The sequence below is a fragment of the Tinamus guttatus genome, unplaced genomic scaffold (genome assembly GCF_059628265.1).
Source record: "Tinamus guttatus ecotype Peru unplaced genomic scaffold, ASM5962826v1 Tinamus_guttatus_pri_ptg000330l, whole genome shotgun sequence".
In the NCBI taxonomy this organism is placed as follows: Eukaryota; Metazoa; Chordata; class Aves; order Tinamiformes; family Tinamidae; genus Tinamus; species Tinamus guttatus.
This window is the reverse complement of record NW_028288864.1, coordinates 803,537-824,889: the sequence shown is the minus strand read 5'-3', so window position 1 is coordinate 824,889 and position 21,353 is coordinate 803,537. Positions and strand designations below refer to the sequence as shown.

The window sequence follows — 21,353 nt, the reverse complement described above, 5'->3', positions numbered from 1 at the left end:
CACGGGCGCGCCTTGGGCGCGGAGCAGTAAAGCGTTAACCACACCGGCGTGAACGGGCGCCCGGGGGCGGAGGCGCGAGCAGGGCTCGGGCGAGGCAGCGAGCTCCTCCGGGTCAGGCGGGGAGCAGCACCGCCCCGCTGCCGGGCCCGCGCCTCCCGCAGCGCCGGGCGGCCGACCCCGGCCCTCAGCGCTGCGGCGGCGGCGACGCAGCCCCTCGCCCTGAGCGGGGGTCGCCGAGCCCCCTCTAGCGGCTCCCGGCGGCGGCGCAGGGGCGGTGCTGCTCCCCGCCTGACCCGGAGGAGCTCGCTGCTCCCCCCGCCGCCGCCGCCGCCTCCTCTCCTCCCCCCGCCCGCCTGCCCGGCCGGCGCCGGGCCCCGGATGCAAGAGGCCGGCGGAGGGACGTCATTGTTCCCCGACGGGCTGGAGCAGGAGGCGGAGCGGGCCGGGCTGAGGCGGGGGCTGCGGCGAGGGGGACCCGGCAGCGCCGAGTCAAGCGGGGCCGAGCCAGGTAACGGGGCCGGCGGGAAGCGCGGGGCCCGGCAGCGGCCCGGCGGAGCCGGCAGCGCCGCGTGCGCCTCCCGCGCGGCAATCAATGGGCGGCGGGGGAGGGGCCGGCCCGGCCACGGGCAAGGAAGGGAGCGCGGGCGGCGGGAGCAGCCGGCGCGGCGCAGCCCAGCCCAGCCCACCCCGCCGGGGCGCCGGCCGGGCGCGCGGCCGCTGCCCTCGCGGCAGCCGGAGGGGGTGGGATCCCCGGGCGGGGCGGGGCGCCGCCCTCAGCGCGCGGCCCGCGGAGCCGACCCAGCCCCGCTGCCGCCGCCGCCGCCACCCCCTGGGCCGGCGGGACCGGCCCCCTCCCGGCGCGGCGGGGGGCGGCCACGCGCAGCTATCCTTTCCCGCTCGCCCTCCCCCGCCATTCTTCCGTTAAATCGCCGCGGTCCCGCCGCGCCTCCTCGTGCCGCGCGGGCGGCGCTTCTCGGCGGGCGCCCCGCGTGCCCCGGCGCGGCGGGCAAGAGGGAGGGAGGTGGCTGCCGCCGGGCCCGCGCGCGCGTGCGGGGTGTCCCGGCTCGCCTCGCCGCCCCTTCCTCCCCCACGCCCGTTGCAGGCCTCCGCGAGGCTCGTTCCGCCCTCCGCGCCCGGTTGCCATGGCCACGGCCGCTCGGATGGGCCGCGTCCCCGGCGCCGTTGCCCCCGGGCCCGGTGAGGCGCGGGAAGGCGCGGGGAGGGCGGAGCCGGAGCCGGGGCCGCCCCGCCGGAGAGCGCCGTTAGCGCCGCGGTTGAGAGGAGGCGGCGAGAGGGCAGAGGCCGCGGCGGCGGTTCCTTCACAGCCGGTTTTGTGCCGCGGGGCTCCGTTACCTAGCGCAGACATCTTGCGTGCAGCCGCCTGGCGCCCTGCCCGTGCGGAAAAAAACGCCTTTTATCTGCCCGTGTCAAGAAGCGTTAAAAATAAATAAATAAATAAATAAATAAATAAATAAATAAAAGCTTTTACAAGCAGGCGTGAAACGAAGCGGGCCCCGCACAATGGAGGCGCTGGAGGCTCGGGCTGCCCGAGGCGCCACGGCCGAGCCCGGCACCACGCGGTGCATAGTTGGCTTCCAGTTAAGGGTAAAGGGATAATTAATTCTGTACTTCCTGGCTCGGATGCTGGATTTTTTTTTTGAGTGAAACTAAAACTAGTACGTGGTCTTCCCTTTTTTAATTATTATTTTTGGTTTACTGTTGCGCTGCAGTACGTTGCTGCAGTTTGTAATCCAGAAACATAAACATGTGCATCGTCCCCATATACATACCGTAGTAGCTTCCTGTTACTCCTGCGTGTGCCTTGTTTCTTACTATCACTGCTGGGGAATGTTTGCTTTGTAACAAGCTCCGCGCTGGGCGGCTCTGTTGCCGTAGCGCGGGTTCTGCCGCGTGCCGGGCGACCCAGAGCCGCGGCTGCTCCGTGCCCGGAGGCCGAGCACGAGGACTCGGAGGCTGGTTTGTGATGAGAGTGCGCACAAAGTCTGTGTAATTTGGATGCAAAACTCCACATTCCTTCTGAAAGAAAGTGTTTTATCCATCTTACTGAAATCTCTTTTCGACCTTGGACCAGGAAAAACTTTGAAGGACAACTGTGTAGGGGAAAAAATTGTACGTGAGCATGCGTGCCGGGCCGCCACCATGGGCAGGGGAGAACAACAGTGGCATCGGGACCACTGTCAATGTTTGCAGTTTTTTTGTCTATTTCTCAGAGAGTTGATATATCCACCTTAGGAGTTATCTTAGGATAAGAATCAACATATCTTGACAGAGTGCTGGATCTGATTTATTGCTGTTACACAGTACTGGTTATCTGGTCGCGTACTGATCATCAAAAACAAATTTTACAAATAGCTAAGCCTTATCTTGTTGTTCTGTAGAGCTCTCAAGCTTTCTCAGATAATCTTTTGGTTTCCCTTTCGCCACAGTGTTGATTCTTCTTCCCTCCTCAAATACGTTTCTTCAAAAGATTTTTCTAATGCTTTTCCTTTAATTTTTGTTTTGTTTTGTTTTTTAAAAAGGAGATGGCACTTGGCTAGTAGCTGCACTTTGAAGATTGGATCTTAGCTGAAACTCACTGAGCCCAAGACCTGTCATCTTAATCTTCCATTTGGACCAGGATGTCTTCATTTCTCAGTTAAGATTTTAGTTTTGTGTGTTCTTTTCTGAGAAATGGAAAGCTGTTTACAAATACTGTTTGAAATCTGTCAACAAGTACAAGGCAAAAACACCGAAGGAATGAAACAAAGAAGCCCTTATGTAGCGTATTGAATCTGTTTGATAATCTGTGACTAGAATGGATTTTAAAGGCCTTTTTAATTGAAATTTTAAAGGGAGGGTGGGAACTCTAATTAAAGAGTACATAATGTGTCATTTGTGGGACTATAAGTGGTGCAGTTTACTGTGCTTTATTTATCCTGTCTGACTGATGTAATCAGTCATTACATCATAAATGTGAACCCACTTGATATTGTGATGTCTCAGTCATTGCAGTATAATAACCGGTAGCTTATCCTTTAAACTTCCAGTCGATGTGCTAGAGGAAAGGCCCTTCCTTTATGGTACAGCCAGATAGCGCACAAATTTCTAACAAAAATTTACCTGCAGAAATTGGTAATATATATTGTGTATAACATAATGTTTCAATTTCTTGGAATTATGTTTATTAAAATGTATTTATTGCATCTATTTAAGGAATTACTATCTTGAAACATAACGAGTTAAAGGACTTAGTTAATTGTCCCTGAGGGTTGAGTTTTGTGGGGGGTTTTTGTGTGTGGGGGGTAACATCCACTGTTTCCTATCTATAATTTACATTCCTCAGTTGCTTTTTAGACGAGAAAAAAAAAGTGCAATCATGCTAAGTGAAACTGAAAATTAGAGATGTTTTTCAGTCTAATTTTTGTTTATGGTAAGAGTTGTGATATTTTTGCAACCATCACACTTGCAAGTATTGCTGCCAAAAATTTTATCAAAGCAAGTGTTTGCTGGGAGGACAGAAGAAACCCAGGCAGAAATAAGTCTGTAATCCTTCTCTTGCTCTCCTTTCCCAAGATATACCTCATCTTCTGAATTCTTGAGGTATGTGGTTCTCAGGAGTGCAAAGCTGGGCCAAACTGCTCCTTTGCAATCTCACTGAGCCAGGGCTTGAAAGTGCCAGTGTTTGCAGCTTCCGTAGACCTGGAAGAAGGAACCTCATGCCACAGGCTGGGTAGCTCTCACAAATTAATGTCATACACAGTATAGAATAACAAAAAAAAAAAAAAAAAAAAAGGCATTGCAATTGATGCGGTGAGCACTGGAAAATGAGTACTGGAAAGAAAGTGATTATAGTACCAGCTGAGTGTAGGTTACTTTGTACATAAAAAACTGTAACTCCTTTACAGTGATGCTGTAAAGGAGTATTCTGTTACTAGCACTGGCAATGGATAAACAAATGATACCCTTCAGAGAATATCACGTGTGTTTCTGTATTGTAAAAAATGTATTCCAATTTATTGCAGATTAAAATCATTCAGATCAGCTATTTGTTTCAGCAAATTGTTTCTTAGAGATTATGTCCCAGGATTTCTGCTCTTCCTTCTGGAATTCTTCTTAACAGTCTTGCAACAACCACAACTTTTTCCTCTGTTGCAGATATGAACAATGACCATAGTTAACAAGCCAAAATCCTCAAAATCTAAAAAGTCATCATCCAGACGGTCTGGCAAATCAAAGAAACCCCGTACTAAAAAAATGAAGTCACGCACCGCCAATTGGGGTCGGGTACCACCTTCAGAAGATCAAAAACAAGTCTCCGTGAACCAAGGACCTGGAGGTGCTATTTATTGTAGATCGTCTGAAAAATCTAAACCTTTTGCCCAAAGAGATCTAGGTAATGATATCTTTTATCCTGCATTAAAAAAAAAAAAAAGTAGCATATGTCAGTCCTATCCTGCATGTTTACTTGTTGAACTGGCGTAAAATGAAACTATGCCTGTGAATAAAGACCTCAACAGTAGACTAATTTTGTGAATTCCCTAAGACAACTGTGTGGCTAGTAACTAGTGTAACAACTATGTAATTGTGTCACAAAAGCTAATTTTGATATGTTTGCAATGTACTGTGCATTATGGAGAGTTTTTCTTCATAATACTTGGACTTAACCACATATTTTCTATTGCACAGGATGCAAAAGTGTTTTATCATTGCTATTTGTGATTTCTATTAATCACGAGTCTATGAAAGATAACATCTCTTGCAAAATGTTCTGATATTAATAGTTCTGATATCTGTGATAGTTGCCTATATAACTAGTGGTTGAAGTTACAATAAGAAAAAAACAAAAATCAATCAGATTAATGAATCTAGATAAGAAGAAGAAACATGGCAAGAATTAGTGAAAATAGCATGTTATAAATTACAGCTGGCCTCAGAGTGCTTAGATACGGAATGCTATTTTTAAAAATGGCCCTTTTTAGAGCAAAATAACACAATCTCTTTTAAAATGTAATTCTCTTTCAGTCGTTAATGATGGAATTGCTCCACCTCAGAGAATTCTTTTTCCACCTGAGAAGATTTGTATGGATTGGCAGCAAACACAAAGTGTTGGAGTGGGACTTTACAATCTTGGCAATACCTGTTTTGTCAATTCTGCTCTACAGTGTTTGACTTACACCCCGCCTCTTGCCAATTATATGCTTTCTCTTGAACACACCCAATCATGTGCGTACTTTTTAACTTTATTTTAAATCTGCTGGACAGCTCTGAATGTGAAAGAAGAGCATTGATTCTGTGAAGGAAACTCTTTCCTTGCTTTACCTGTACAAGATGGCTTTGAATATTGTATTAACATTGGGCTCAGAAAAGCTTGTATAGTGCATTCTTTCATTAATGCACCATCCTTAAATTTCAAAGGAAGATCATTGCTTGCTTCATGTCAATAACAAAGTGTATTGGAAAGTGATCCCTTTAGTGAATATTTGGCGTTTGAATTTCCTGCTGTTAGGAAGATGATCAAATTTAGGCTGGAGTAGCGTCATAGATTCTTAGTGTTCCTTCACAGCCTAATTTTCATACTGTGATAAAGTTATATATGCACTGTTGAACCATTAAAAAACAAACATATGAGCTAGTGGGATCACATGGAATCAAATACAAATTTCTGTGGGACTGTATTAAAATTGAGACTGATTTTATCTTAAATAAAATTCCTTATTTTTTCCACCCTTGAGTTCATGTTTTTTAATTTTATTTTTATCCTTGAACTTATTTAAGCCTATTAGGCTCTTGCATCTATATATGGATACTTTGACAAAGGCACCTGTGTGCTTTAATCTTTCTAGTTTAGTATGTCTTCCCAGGAGTTTAACATTGTGCTTATTATATAGAAAAAGTCTTGCAGTTAAGCATCCTTTGGAAAAAAGAGGAGAGTAGAAATACTTGTAGATACATAATCAACCCTCCTTTTCTCCCAAAGGATTCTTATCTCTGTTTCATGTAGCTCACCTGACAGCGGTGTGCTGAAAATAACACAAATTCTTTTTTAATGCAGCATTATCAGTGTCAAATATTGTTACTCGTATGTTCTTCTATCTGTAGAATTCAAATTCTTCTCAGCCTGCAAATACTGACTTGGCAATAGTCATTTAGATTTCTCATCAGCAGATGTATTTTAATACAGAGATATTTTTATTTTGTATAGTAGTGTGCAATGAAATGTCACAAGAATCTTGGAATTCTAGCACCTTAAGAAAAGAGAAGGGAAAATGGAGATTGTACCTATAACCTGAAGATTTTATTTTGTAAGGTTTTTCCATAGCTTTTTATGTTTTGCTAGACTGAGATGCTTTCTTCCTTTGTTCTTCAGGTCGCGAGCAAGGCTTCTGCATGATGTGCACAATGGAAACTCATATTAATCAGGTCTTTTGTTGCTCTGTTGAGGCCATCAAACCTACACCTGTCATCAATGACCTTAGAAGTAAGTAATTTCAGATTATTTTTAGTTATTTTAAAAAGTTTCTAAGATTATTTAATGTGCATAAACAGTTTCCAAGGTTTATTTTTAAGGAAGAGAGATTATTGAAATACAAGTTTTCTTTCACTTTTATGCAAAATAAATACCACAAATTTCTTATTTATTAGGAATAGGAAAACAGTTCCGTTTTGGCAGTCAGGAAGACGCGCATGAGTTTTTACGTCACACTGTTGATGCCATGCAGAAAGCCTGTTTGAATGGTAGCACCAAGTAAGTATCAGCAAATATATCATTAATGTTTTCTAGATCTTCTTACTCCTTTCTTTATGATAATAAACCAAAATCTATGTCCATGATTTTCATAAAAAGAAAGACTCTTTGAAGAGTTAACACTCTGCCTCAAGTCTTCTGAGCTTTGCTTATAATTTATTTCCAGGTTAGACAGATCTTCTCAAGCTACGACAGTAATTCATCAGATTTTTGGCGGATTTCTAAGATCCAGAGGTACTCTTAAATAATATAACTGTTCTTAGAATTGATCTGTGCTTTTTTGTCTGTTTGTAGTAAAGCAGCTCCTAGTTATAAAATAATACATGTTAATTTAAATGTTCACCATTAATCTATTTCTTATATTGCTAAGCATTTATATTTTGATTCCAGTAAAGTGCTTGAACTGCAAAGCAGTTTCGGACACCTATGAGGCATTCCTTGATATTGCTTTGGATATTAAGGTAAGATGTTCTGTAACTATGGCTCAAGAACTCAGTTTACTCAAAATATATGCTGTTAACACAAAACAGCTTGGTGGTGGATGGGAAGTGGACTGAAGTTTGTCTTTCTGTGGAAGCCATGTAGTGGTCCCCATGATTGTGTTGATTTTAAACTGTTCAGATAATAATTATATCTACACACATGATATGGTTCTACTTCACTGTTTTGTACTACTTCAGTATAATTGTTATACTGGTTGTTTTAGTTCTTTTTGTTTATGACACTGCATGTGACATATTCGCTAACTGTCGGTGGTATCAAACAATTACTTTATTTTTATGAAAGTAAAGTCATTTTAAAATGACTGAAATATTCAGTGTACTCTGCTTCTGCCTCCTTCCCAGTCTACGCTGGCTCATTGGAGGTTTGTTAAGCCTGAGCTAGCAAGGTCCTCTTGTAAACTACTACTAAAGGTTTGGAATATTGAATTTCCAGTAACTTAGTACTGTCTTTCTCGTGCAGGCAGCTTCATCTGTCACCAGAGCTCTAGAACAATTTGTGAAGCCCGAACAGCTGGACGGTGAAAATTGCTATAAATGTAGCAAGTAAGATTATTACAATTTATGTCTTAAGACTAGATACTGGTTTAAAGCATTGTATATTTTAGAGCATGAGTTATCTTTTGACTTAATTTAGAAACACAATGAGACACAGCTTTTGTTTTGTTTTAGTGATGAATATATCGAAATACTCCAAAACTTGGAAAAATAGACATTTGTTTCCAAGACAGTGATTTTTGCTATTCTCTTTAAATACTTGGCAGTGCAGACACGTGGTCATACTAACATTCTGTTTCTAGTATTGTCTCCACTGGGAGTGCTCGATCTCCCAAATGAGGAGGTTGTGCGCTGCAGTATCCCTATGGCAAGAGGTTAGACACATCCTATACTGTGTATGCTGGTGAGCTCGAGCAAGGAGCTCTGCGCAGTGATCTGCGGTGGGAAGCAGTAAGAGTCTCCTGAAGAAGCCAGAGTGGAACAACATTAGAGTGGGTCTAGGTGAATCTGAACAGGCTCAGTGATAGTGAGGGAGAGCTCCATCTCTGCTGGCTCACTATCCTGCCATGCCTCTGAACTGTAAAAGCTGTGAAAAGGTGGTGTCTAAAATGAGCCACTGGAACCCAACCTACCCTCCCTGAAGGCATATGGAGTTAAGAGATATCTTACAGGCTGGTTTGTATGAACTTCATCCAGCTCATCTGAATTGCATGATCTCTGAGGGCTATGAGCAGTATAGTCATACTTCAAGGCACAGGTTTCTGTTTTCTTTTCAGTGAGCTTAAAAACAAAGATCTTGTGCATATGCAGTATCTTTTCTATCTCTGGTAAACTGTCTGTTACTTTGGTGATTTTTTGTTTGTTTCTCTTTTCCTTTTTTTTTTTTTTTCCTAATTGACATTATTGATGTTTTCCCTCCATTTTCTACCATGATTTTTTCTAATAGATTGCCATCTCAAAACTTCCCATGTAACTATAAGTTTAATAGAAAATCATTGAGCACTTTTTCTTTTTGGCATTATTGCTGGATTTGGAATTTTCTGTCTTGTATTTTAACATCAGAAACTGAAAAGAGACTAATTCTTTCCACTTATTTTAGCTTTTAGCAGTACTTTTCTTGATGATGTAAACTGGCATATTTCAATATTTGCCTGTATTTCTCTGTGATAGTAGTTGAATTGCACTGCGTACACTGTATATCTTACCTGTGAGTGGACTACATAACAAATTTACAATTAGCAATTAGTTTCAAAGGATTTCAGATGGTTCAGTCTCTTCCCAGGCAACCTGAGCACATGAGGACATATTACTGTCAAACGTCTTACTCCAGTAGCATGACTGTTTGCTTCTATTGCTTTTTGACATTGATAAATGATTCATTTTGGAAATGCTTTGCAGTTTCTAATCCTGAGTGCTGAAGCTCCATTTTTGCAGTTCTTTTAGCATTTGTATTCCAACAGAAAGCTGAAAGAATGTATCCAGGACATGAGTTGGACTAAGCTACTTTTATAATTCTTATAGAGAATAACTCTTCAGTGCTACCTTGTGTTACATGCTAATGTGCTCTACCCAGAGAGATTCATGTTCCTGCTACATTTTAAGTTGCTGGCGAGCCTTATTTTTTGGCATAACAAAGATACGTGTTCAAACATTTGTTTGACTATCGAAAGATAATGTTCTAAATCCTTTATTCTTTGTTCTGTAGAGCTGTCCTCTTATATCCTGCTATCTTCTCTGTATTAGCAAACCTGAAATGCAGTATATGGATTTATGAAAAGAAAAAACATATTATGCAAGTAAATATCATTCAAATAGCATAAGCATGTATGAGATATGAAAACTTGTTTGACTCTCGGGGGGAAAGGAAAGACACTTTTAAACAATTGTTTGTGCTTGTTTTTAAGGTGTAAGAAGATGGTTCCTGCATCAAAAAGGTTTACAATACATCGTTCTTCCAATGTTCTTACAATATCCCTCAAAAGATTTGCAAATTTCACCGGTGGAAAGATCAGCAAGGTATGGCTGTAATGCAACCTCTTATTTCCAAAACCAGAATACTAATTTAAAAGCTGGTAATGTCAGCAAACAATAACTAGACTCTAGATATCTAATAAAAATCAATATAAAAATAATTATTTTTAGCCTAATGCTACCAGTAAAGTTCCCATGCCAGTAAGAATATACTCTACTCTTTAAGAGCATATATCCAGCTTAAAAAGCTGACTTTTCAGAAAATAATTTTTGCAACTTAGATTGCTAAGTGTTATTAATCAAAAGAAGTATCTTTATTGATCCATAAAATGTATAATTTTAGTCTGTATTTTCTCTGAGCAGGCTGTTTCATAAGGTATTTCAGGATAGTTTTTGAACCCTCTTGGTTTCTCTTTAGGAGGTAAAATATCCTGAATATTTGGATCTTCGAGCCTACATGTCTCAGTCCATCGGGGAACCACTGCTCTATGCCTTATATGCAGTCCTAGTACATAGTGGTGTTAATTGTCATGCGGGGCACTATTTTTGCTACATAAAGGTAAATATCAATTTACTCTCTAAAATTTGTATTGACAAAGACAAAGCTTCATTAAAACGTTATTTGTAACCACTGTTTTTAGAGGAAAAGGTATTGTTGCATATTATGTTTGCTTTGGTTTGTTCTTTGTTCCATAGTGTTTTGTCTGATTTAATTTTAAAAATGTGCAATTCATCTAAAGATATTGTTGACTTTATTTTCAGGCTGCTAACGGACTTTGGTACCACATGAATGATGCTTCTGTAGTTCTTTGTGATATAAAAACAGTTCTCAGTCAACAAGCATATATGCTTTTTTATATCAGGTAATGACAAGTATTAAGATGCATTTAAAATACCTTTACAATCCTGATATTCATATTTTTCTTATTTTTTTTTGTTTTGTTTTACTGCTCTGGGAAAAAAAATGTTTTCATAACTCAGTTCTACCTAATCTGAAATTCCTCATGTCATTTATTATATTTCATTGCTTAGTCTTAAACAGCTGCACTTGAGTAAATTGCTACATATCTTTACTGGCTAATTGAAAAGAGGTTAAGTATAGGGATGAGTTACTGATCTAAAAAGGACTGACATTGTAGCGAGACCATTAACTATGTCTCAGTTTGTAGCATTGGTTAAATCGTCTATATACAAATGTGTCATATTAACTGCTCTTACAAAACTGGAGGATGGGATTTAAGGCCAAACAGCACCTCTAAACTGCAGTCACTCTCGTTTCCCTAGGCGCTATGATTTGACGCTTGGAGAACGCGCTTTTTACTTACCCGCACCGTCGTATCCCCGCTCATTCCTCGGTCAGCGGGGGGCTAATAATAAGCAGACTGGATTTATGGGACCACGGCTTCCTCCTCACATGATTAAGGTAATTTTTATTGGGCAGATAACAGTTCCAAATTGGTAGGGGTTTGTAGATTTTCCTTGCTGTTGTTACTTTAAAAGCATCTGAGTTTTATTTTAGCTTCCACTCTGCAGCTTTCTTCACAGCCCACATATTACAGCCAAAATCATTCAAATAGTGGCTAATAGTAAGACGTGCACCTCTGCTGCCTCATTAGGTTTTTTTCTTCCAACTCTGCTGCCTAAAACCTTCAGAAATTCCTAAAGCCTGAGAGAGTTTGGGTAGCATCTACTAATGCTTATACTGTTTTTAAAAACTCTTTTTTTCTTTCTTAGCTTTATCACTTCAGCTGAGACAGTGAAACCAAATTGTTTGGTTCCTGAGCATTGGAACTATACATATAAAATATATATATATACATATATATGGGAATAGCTTTAGTCAGTGTTATTTGCATGGGATATTAACAATGATACTCATTTGATGCAAATATGCAGAAAACCAAAGCTAGAAACACACTTAGTGGACTTATATATAAGTATTTTTTTTTATAGGTGTTGGGGCAATTTAGAACTATTTAGTGGGAGAGTTCTATGTTCTGGTGTTTTAAATGCCATGTGTTCGCATATACCAATCTTGCAATCCGTTCTCTTTACATGCAGAATTCAAGTAGGTTAAACGGAAATGGAACTCTAAAAGAAGATCCCAACACCATTGGTGTCACCCTGAAAAGGCCATCGTCAGCTCCACCAACAGCTTGTGTTCAAAACTGGGCAATTACGAGGCCTTCAATTACTGATCCATCAAAAAAACAGAAGATTACTATCAGTATTCATAACAAATTGCCTGCCCGTCAGACTGTGTCTCAGCCTGACGCTCTTAGCAGTGCTGTTGAGGAGGAGGATCTCAGCAAGCCTGTTCCTTCCTCCACAATTACAAATTCTTCTGCAGCAGAGTCTACCTCAAATGCATCTACAATGTCAGTTGCTACTAATGTTTCCAAACAAGAAGTTCCCGATGAAATTTTTGTCGAGCCAGCAGTGAATGGAAATCCTAAACTCAGCTCTGATAACACAGTCCCTTACGGTGCAGAATCTTCAGGAAAATCTGAGGAGGAGTCGAAGGGCTTATTTAAAAGGAATTGCAGTGTAGTATCTTCTAATGGAATTTTGATTGGAAAGGTAGTCCGTACATTGCAGAATTCCCATTCTTCCTGTCAGAATGCTGAAGAAGAAAGACCCCAGCATGAGCTGCCAAAAAATGATTCATTAAATGGTGCTATTAGTTTAGATAATGAATCTAAAGAAAATGGACTGAAACTTGACGATTCCACTTGCCAAGTACAACCTGTTAAACCTTCAGAGATTTTCTTTTCTAAAACAAATGGATTGCTTGAAACAGTAAGTTGTTTGTTTCATCTAGAACTTCTCACACATGATGTGTTTAGGAATATTGTGGTGTTCCTAACCAAGGTGAAATACTGAGGAGAAAAGCATGGCAGTACTTTAGCCGTGGCACTACTTTAGCCATGGCACTTCCAGTGCTATTTTCCCACTAGAATTTTCAGAGCTGAGCTTATGTATTAGGACAAGCTTAGCTGAGATAAGATTCATAAGAGTTTCATAAGGAATGGGTGGGGTTATGTTTAAAATGTGGCTAATGCCTGTCACTCAAAGCAATCTTATTTAACATTTAATGTAGAAATATTGTGAACAGTAGTTTTCTGCTATGGATACTGTCTTTCGATCTGTTAACTTCTACATTCTAATTGTAGATGCCTGTAGCTTTGCCTCCGGTTCCTCAAGAAATAATCTTAGAATCCCTCACATACAGCCAGTTGAACAGCTTGTCAGAGGAAATAAGGTAAAATGAGTACACTTTGATTAAAATAATATTTTATATACCTTTGTCATGGGTTTACCTATCTACCACTATCATTTAATTGAAATATTTAAATCAATACAGAGAATTCCCCATCACATATGCAATATTACAAACAGAGCTCATGATCAGCACTGTGCATCCTTGCTTTCCACACAGAATGTTTGCAGTTTGCAGTATTGTCTGTAACACTTTCTTTATTCCTCTTTTTTTTTTTTTTTTCCTCCACCTCTGGAGATGTATCCATGAATGTACATTGTGAAGTCTAAATTCCTGCCGTCTGCTTTCCCTTGTGTTTGAGGGAGAAAGGGAAACCCACATAAACACTTTTTCTTAGGTGGGAGAAGAGCAAATATGGTGGGTTTGGCTATTGCTGTGATTCAGAACAGCACAGGGAGAAAGACCTTTTTTTCAATGCACTACTTTAGAAGAAACAAGAAAGCTCTTCTCTGGGAGCTGAGGAACGTGTAACAATCAGAAGATAAGATTTCTAAAGGCAATGTCTTTCAGAGTTTGCCAGTAGCTGTCAGTTTTTACATAACAGAACTTTACTATTAATGTCCCATGACTCTTGACCAAATTAACAAATGCATTTTTATTCTGTGCAGTGTCCCTGGACCTCAGAAATCTTTAGAGAATGATGCTCTTATGGAAACTGTTGTGATGGAAGCACTCTTTGTCTACGAAGAGTCCAGGAAGGTTCCTTCTGACTTTAGCTGTGAGGTCGAGAATCTTTTTGTTCAATCAGATTCTGAAACCGTTGCTACCAAAGAAGAAGTTGCTGAAAGTATTGTATCAAAAGCTGATAATGCACATCCCAATATCAATGGCCAGCACAAGGTCAGGAAAAGATCCTTGGATGCTGAAGATGAATTCCTTGGGCAGTGTGTGTCTGAAGACAGTGCAGACAAAGACAAACCAAGAAGATCAAAAGAATCTGAACTCATTTCTAAAGAAAATCCTTTGTACATCAAAGGGTCTCCTGAGACGGAAGAGAAATTAGGGCAAACTTCCTCTATAAAGTCTGACATTGAATGTAATTCTAAAAAACTTGCATCTGTAGATGTTACAGATAAAGGCCAAGAATCAAAGGATGTTTCTAATAACTATATAGAAGTACCACCTGTCAATGACTCTTCAATTACGAAGCTGGATAAAGTTTTGGAGAGTCAATTTTCTAGAGACAGTGAGGGGCTGAGTAGTAAAAAATGTGAAGAATATAAGCATAGGAAAAAATATAAGAAAAAAATATACGACTCTAAGAAAAATGACAAAGAGCACTACCGAAGGAAGAGAGAACACTCTGACACAGAGGAGAGAGAGAAGCAAAACAGAAGCAAAACAGATGGTCACACTCACAAGCGGAGATGCTCTCGCAGCATGGAAACAAATAAGCAAAACCGTCACAAGCAAGAATATTGCAATGGTAGCAAGTACAGATCTTCTCACAATGACAGAAGCAGCCCCGATAATGGCAGAAGCTCAGGAAAGTATCCTCGGTACAGATCGCGAAGCAGAGGGAGGACAGAACAAGACAGAAGCAGGTATTATCATTCCAAAGGAGAGCGAACTTGGAGCAGAGAAAGATACTATCAGGATGAACCACGGAGATGGGAAAAGTGTAGATACTACAATGATTACTATTCCTCTTATGGAACAAGAGATGGTAGAGAGAGAAAGTTCTCTCACTGTGATAAAGACTTTGACAAATCGAGTCAAGCTTACAACAACAGGTCACATAAGGATTATCATTACAAAAGCAGATGGCTGCACAATTCACTCTCTCGAGAGGAAGATGTGCATCACTTCAGCAGTCACAGAGCAGATATGCATCATTTTTCAGTACCTCAGCAACAGTCCGAAAAATACCCTCGCGAAAGGCACATGCTTCCACCTATGTCAGCTCATTCAAATTTTGAGGACTCCTCCCACAGCGATGAAAAAGAAAGAAACAGAAAAAGAAAATATTCCCGTGCAGAGGACAGCGAAAGCGAAACAGAAAAGAAACATAGAAAGGTAGAAAAAGAGCGATCAGATTCAGGTGATCAAAAATTGAAAAAATACAAGAAAGTCAAGAAGAAAAAGAAGTCCAAAGATAAACATCGAGAGAAGGATTACAAGTAAGCAAGGATTACAGCATAATCAGCAAAGTTTTCCTAATTCCTTTCTGGTTGTTTCTCATGTCTTCCCCTTTTCATTGTTTCTAAGTTATTTATATGGCAGAATCTGGCTGGGGATCATGTCAGTAGGTCAATCACATGAAAATAGGAAAGATATGACCGAACTGTGTCGGAATGTTAGAACTGGACCACCTAGTTAGAACCACATCTGCACGCAGGTCTTGCTTAGGTTACAAGATTTTTTTATTATTATTTTTTTAATTCCACATATTCCAGAGCTAGCCCTGGGTAATGATTTGTGTACACACCGGGACCTGTTGTCCTTCAGGCTCTGAGGGCATAAGTTTGCAACACCTAACGTAAGGTAGACTTGCAGAAATTACCACAGAGTAGCTGACATGCTGCAAATCGTCACCTGTGGTAAAATAAATAAAGTTTCATATATGCATCAAGTGCCACATCTGTTTTGCTATTATTAACTTGCATGTTTCCTTCAGACTTTATGATTCGGATTTCTCTGTGCTCCACTTTGACAATGACAATCGCAAACGTAAGAAAAAGAAGAAAAAGAAGAAGCACATCAGGAAACTGAAAGGCTTCTTGGAATACTTAGATCCTCGTTTCCAGAAAAAAACACGGGAGAAGAAGGAAGAATCCCGTCCTCCAGATGACTATTTATGTGAGCAATACAGAAACCAGGGCAGTAAACAACCCTACAAGGAAGGGAAGCCTTCCAATGCTGGTGAAAGCAAGAAATACAGTTCCGTCGCACCCAGCGACTATGTGAGAGGTAAGGGGCCACAGGAAGTTTACAGAATTCTTTTTTATTCAAGCAGAAAATATTATTTCCAGTAGTTTTAAAATACCTGTGCGATGCAAACTGCACAGTGTGTTATGCCTTCCAAACAGTCTGCATCAGTAAAACAAAGCTTATAGGCTATTTTCTTTCCATTTTTGAATGATTGCTGGGAAAGAAGGTCTAAAAGACAACTGCAAGGGCTGGAGGACCCAGTAATTTTAATTTGATGCAATAGTTAAGTGGAGAACCAGCAGGAGAGATGCAGGATGCCATCAGTCTGATTAACTAGTTAATTTTAGGCAGCCATATCTTGAAAACGTGTTTAGTAGGTAGACAGGAGGCTGCATAGTTAAGATGGGAGACGGTGACATGAGACTTCCAGGCTAATAATGTTATTTTAAAACACCATCTCCCTCCCGCCCCACTCCCCCCCAAAAGACTGCTAGGATAAATGATTTCATTAAAATGCTACACTCGGCTATTTTATAACATAGGCACACTGGTGACTGCGTATTCAGAGTAACATAAGTTAGTAATAATACCGAAGTATTTTGGTCAGATGTAGCTCTGCCTTCTCCTAAGCACACTGAATTTGCAGTTATTAATCCTCCAGAGAATACCTTGCAGTTTAACATCTGGAGAGTATGTTAAATTCCTGCTACCATTTTATTTACTTGTGCTTTTCTTCTGGTAGTATAGGCTTAAATATTCAGAGAAATGGGCTAATGAAACAGCTCTTCCCCAGTATTTAATATAAAAAAAAAACAATTTGGTACATCTCTTTATAGAAAACTAAATATGAGCTTGAGCACCTAACTGAATTCATGCTCAACTCCTTGCTGTTGCTTGTAGTTCTGGCTTGGACTCTTGGCAGATAATAAAGTTTAATTTTTTTTTTTTAGAATTAGGCAATGAAGAAGACTGCACCCTATAATAAATTCAACATCCAAAATCAAGTTTGACCATGTTTTCCCAGGGAAATTTTCTGAACAGAAGTGTGTATTATAAAATGACTTCTTAGATTAGCTGCCTGTTAGCTGACATAAAGACGCAGACCCAGTTAATCAGATATTTTAGTAAACATCTATAACAAGAAGATAAATTGTTCCATCTTTTAACATTATTTGGCTTATTATAGGGCTACAGAGATGTATAGATTCAACAAAACTGTTGAGTTTTTAAAAGCTCAGTATCTTTCTAATATAGCATTATTATAATCCAGATATTTGCCTGTATAGCATATCAATACTCTGTAAAATATCAGCTAAATTATTAGCAAGACCATAGTTCTTAGAAAACAAACAAGACCCCCACAACAATATATTTTCCTCTTATAGATAACTGAAGTAAGCCCTGAAGAAGACAGCTCACTATCCAAAGGCAAGTTATATTCTTAGATTTGCTATGTTTTATCCCTAGCCAGAATTTAATGATTGGCTTAACCATCAGTGACAGTCCCACATATTAATGGTTCGCCCTCTTCAAGCACAGAGAACGTAGGAACTGCATCTTTTTGCACTACAGTTGAAGTCATTTCAGTATTTGAGAAGTTTGGAGAATCTTGGAATGAAATTTCAAAATTTCCTTTTGGTTCCCATGTTGAGGTGAATTGTCACAGTCAGACCATACATTTCTGCACTGAAAAGTTTACTCGGGACAGGAAGGGCTTGTTGAAAAACCAGCATGATTACATGCTGGGGCATGTGTGAAACAAAGTCTGCCATATACTTGTGTTGTAAATACAGGCTTTTTAAATTATGAGGCTATAGAAAGAAATCTGATTCTTCTGAATTTTAAGTATCTCTGTTCTAGATAAATCAGGAGCAGCATAGAAGAAAAGGCATCTGGTCTAAAACTATTTTGACTTTAGTAAATTATCTGACCAGCAGATGGCAAACTTGGTTTTTGTTTTTCTAAATGAGTTGTAAGAGTAGGAAGGAAGCAAGTATTTTACATCCAATAACACAAATCAGGCACTTTGTGATTGCTGGGTTGTGTAGGTGAATGGGATGGTCATTGATAAATACAGCAGTAATATCCTGCTTGCAGTGCAGGTAGGATAGGACTGGGCTGTGTAAAACAACTATGGTAAGTAATAGAGTTTTATATTTCATCAGAGCTAAGGATGTTAATTAGCTTTATTCATCTTGTGGAAGGTGAGTCTTAAAAAAATGGATTTCTTAAATAGATTTTTTTGAATGATGAGATCTAATCTCAAAGAAAAAAAAGCTGTTTGGCTGTGTGTTTTTAGAGAGTATTGGAGCTCTCAGCTAAGCTGGAGACACCTGAGAAGGGAGTGTTAAGGTTGTGCCTTGCCATCTGGACTCAGGTTACTTTGAATAAATTAACAGGGATGAAATTGCCTACAGATAACTTACGATTTAAAGAGAATTGAGATAGATGAGAGAAGGAGCAGCTTTAAAGCAGTTAACTTCCAGCATCCTTGCATGTTTTTCCTAGCAAGTTACCAAAGGTTTTGCGGATAAGATGTGGTCAGCTCAACCAAAAGATCCCTAGTGAAAGGAGGATGCTGATGTGTTAAACCCCCAGACAGAGCTTCAGCCCTGAGTAACTGACCCAGCAGAGCTCCCACGTGCTGTCTGAGCAGGTGGCTTGTCCGGATTTTCTGTTGGATGCAGCAGCGTTAACACAGGGTGTGGGAGCGTCCCCCGGCGCCGCTGCAGCCCTGCAGCGGGTGCAGGCTCCCGCCTGCGCTGTTCACCTTGCACACTGCTATCGAGCCGCGGAATGACAGCGCTGCCTTTTGTTTTTCAGATACGGAGCTTACTGATGGAAGCCTTCAATACTCAAACTAAACCTACCATCAAACCCAACAACTTATTTAGCATCAAAACCAACAGCCTATTTAGCATCAAACCCAACAACCTATTTAGCATTAAAAAGACAACTTATTTACCATTCAAAACAACTTATTTTTTATCCAAAACAACCTTTACCATCCAAAACAACCTACCATCAAAACCAACAAACAAACATCATCAAAACAATACTAACCATCAAAACGTAAAAATTATTATCAGAACGATATAATTACCATCAAAGCAAAACCCAATCATAAGTGGTGCTTCAGATTACTGTACAGAATTTTACCATGAAAGAACTTTTTTTTAGTTTTTAACTTGAGACTTTCTTTTTTAAAATGTACTTGTAATCCAAAAGGGTGGAAACTTTCTACAACTGCTGAACATTGTAAATGACCATGTAAATAACTCACTGAAAATAATGCCCTGGAATAGAACATCTCAAATGCTGCTTAATTACAGACTCAGGTTGATTGTGTGTTATTCATGTAATGTTACTCCAAGTTAGACATCTGGTGCAAGAAAGACCAGGAAACCACGGAATTATAAAAATTGCAACTGACAGTCTGTATATTTAATTTAAAGACTTATTTAAAATTTCACAAGCTCTCAAATAACTAGAGTTTTGCAAGAGCTTCATTTCTTTTTCTGTGATGTCTGACACTAGAAACTAATTTACTTCACATTTTTAGTTATATTCAAGATCTGAAGAAAATGTTCTGGTTTTCAACGGTGTGAAAACATACTGATCAGAATATACTGTTCTGAATGTATCTCAAACTATTTGTATACTCTCCCATATGTTTTTATTACTTTTTTTTTATATAGTGTCACTTGTCTTGACTTAGTCCCAGTTGTCTTGTTTTGTCCTTCTGAAGTTTCTAGTTACAGACAAATTCATACTGTGATTTTTATTTTTATTATTAAATGCTATCAAACTGTGATGCACTTATTATTCACTGGTCCTGCATCAGGAGATGAGTGGGGAACCTGTATTAAATACAGTTCATCTGAATAATCTGTCTGGTTTATACAAGCTGTGTTGTTCAGAGATGTCTAAAGTTTGATCTTTGTTTTTTTAAAGATAAAAAGCACTTGCCCCACTGTAAATATATAGCATGTAAAATTTATATAGTATATAAATACAGCAAAGTTAAAATGGATTTTACTTGAGTTTTACTTGAGTTATTTAACATGCAATATGTCATGTGAATTGACAGCTTTCAGAGTGTGTTTGATAATCAAGAAATCAGATCTTCCTTTCAGTGGTAGGTGCGAAGATGCTGTTGGTGTGACCCAGAGAAGATAAGTAAACTTGGGACGTCAACTGCCTAGACAAGAATGCAGAAGTCTTTCTCCTTTGAAGTTAAAAGCTTCCACAAAGGTTGAAAGCTCAGCTGTAGCTTTCCACTGTGTGACACTAAGAAAGGAGCAAGGTTAATGTTTTACTAACTACTTAAAAGTAATATTTTGGTACATGGAGAACACCGTAAAGCCAAACCATAAGTGTACCCTGCATAATGTTCCTATGGCAACAGTTATGTGACGTTACATAAAGTAACATGACAAAGAAAACGCACACCTTTCCTGTATCTGGCTTTTTTTTTCTCTTTGTGGTTCCAAGATTTGTATCTTGTCTCTTGTCTAATGAAGGACTCTGGGCTAAGTGTATGAAAGGATGTTACCTGCGAGCTCCCGAAGCAACACGTGCACAGCCTAGCGAGGGCAGCAGCAAGCGGAGGGCGGGAGGCTCTGGCTCTGCAGCCGGCGGGCGGATTGCGGCAGCGCGGGCTGGTCCTAGCGGGGCCGGGGCCGTCGCTGTAGCTACCTGAGGAGCAGAGAGGGGGACGTTTTATTCAGAATCGATTGCAACTCAAAGAGGGGAACTAAGGAAGTATTTGCTCTACTGAGGGTGGTCCTTAAGGGACAACAGCTCATAACAGAATCCAAAAAAAGCTGCAACTATGCACTCACAGTCTGGCTTGCAGGTGAAGGATCTCCTCTCTTTAACCTAGTAATTTAAATTACTAGGTTAATAGTAACTAACTAGTAAATTACTAGTGATAGAAAGAAGACAAGCTATACAATAGTATAGTTACATACTTTATTTTTGCAGAAAATCTCCAGATTTAAGCAACAAGTCTTAATGATAAATGAAAACATTAATATTGCAGTGGATTTACATAGAACATCACATTTTTAACAATGATTGATATAGAATATGTCATGCAAATCACTTGTGTACACCAATACTTATACCAATACAGACCTGTACAGTATTTACATTTTATATTTAAACTCTAACTAGAAACATTTTCCAAGAAAATATAGAAATGAACCTGGTAAGCCACAAGTCTTAATTTGTAGCATTTGGTCTACAACAGACCTAGCTCTTCCAGCAAGCATATCTACATAGATATGTATTAAATCTTAAAAAATATGCATTGTTTTTATATATGAAGCATTATAAATGCTGCTCAGTTTACAAAGGTTCAGTTTTGTACCAGTTTAAAACTGTTCAAAATGTTAAGCGATGCAGAGCTTATTGTGTCAGAATATCATGAAGTCAGTCCAGCTGAGCTTAGGCCCGTGCGGTTTCCTCTCTGGGTTGCGCTGGC

At 40.1% G+C, this 21,353-nt stretch overlaps 1 protein-coding gene across 1 annotated transcript; it reads left to right on the top strand.

Annotated features, from left to right (window-relative positions):
- The first annotated feature begins 335 nt into the window (after positions 1-335).
- On the top strand, positions 336-20,314 carry USP42 (ubiquitin specific peptidase 42). Its single transcript, XM_088529431.1, has 18 exons — positions 336-508; positions 2,541-2,655; positions 4,156-4,393; positions 5,023-5,223; positions 6,368-6,478; positions 6,643-6,745; positions 6,912-6,979; positions 7,136-7,206; positions 7,709-7,791; positions 9,648-9,759; positions 10,133-10,273; positions 10,477-10,577; positions 10,999-11,137; positions 11,776-12,513; positions 12,888-12,976; positions 13,603-15,114; positions 15,612-15,904; positions 18,689-20,314. The coding sequence occupies exons 3-18, from the start codon at positions 4,165-4,167 to the stop codon at positions 18,727-18,729; spliced, it is 4,032 nt and encodes a 1,343-aa protein (XP_088385557.1). The 5' UTR covers positions 336-508; positions 2,541-2,655; positions 4,156-4,164; the 3' UTR covers positions 18,730-20,314.
- The last annotated feature ends 1,039 nt before the right edge of the window (positions 20,315-21,353 follow it).

Coding starts and splice junctions, on each gene's coding strand:
- USP42 (XM_088529431.1), top strand. CDS start 4,165: ATGACCATAGTTAACAAGCCAAAATCCTCAAAATCTAAAAAGTCATCA. Junction 6,746..6,911: donor TGTTTGAATGGTAGCACCAA/GTAAGTATCAGC, acceptor ATTTATTTCCAG/GTTAGACAGATCTTCTCAAG. Junction 9,760..10,132: donor CCGGTGGAAAGATCAGCAAG/GTATGGCTGTAA, acceptor GTTTCTCTTTAG/GAGGTAAAATATCCTGAATA.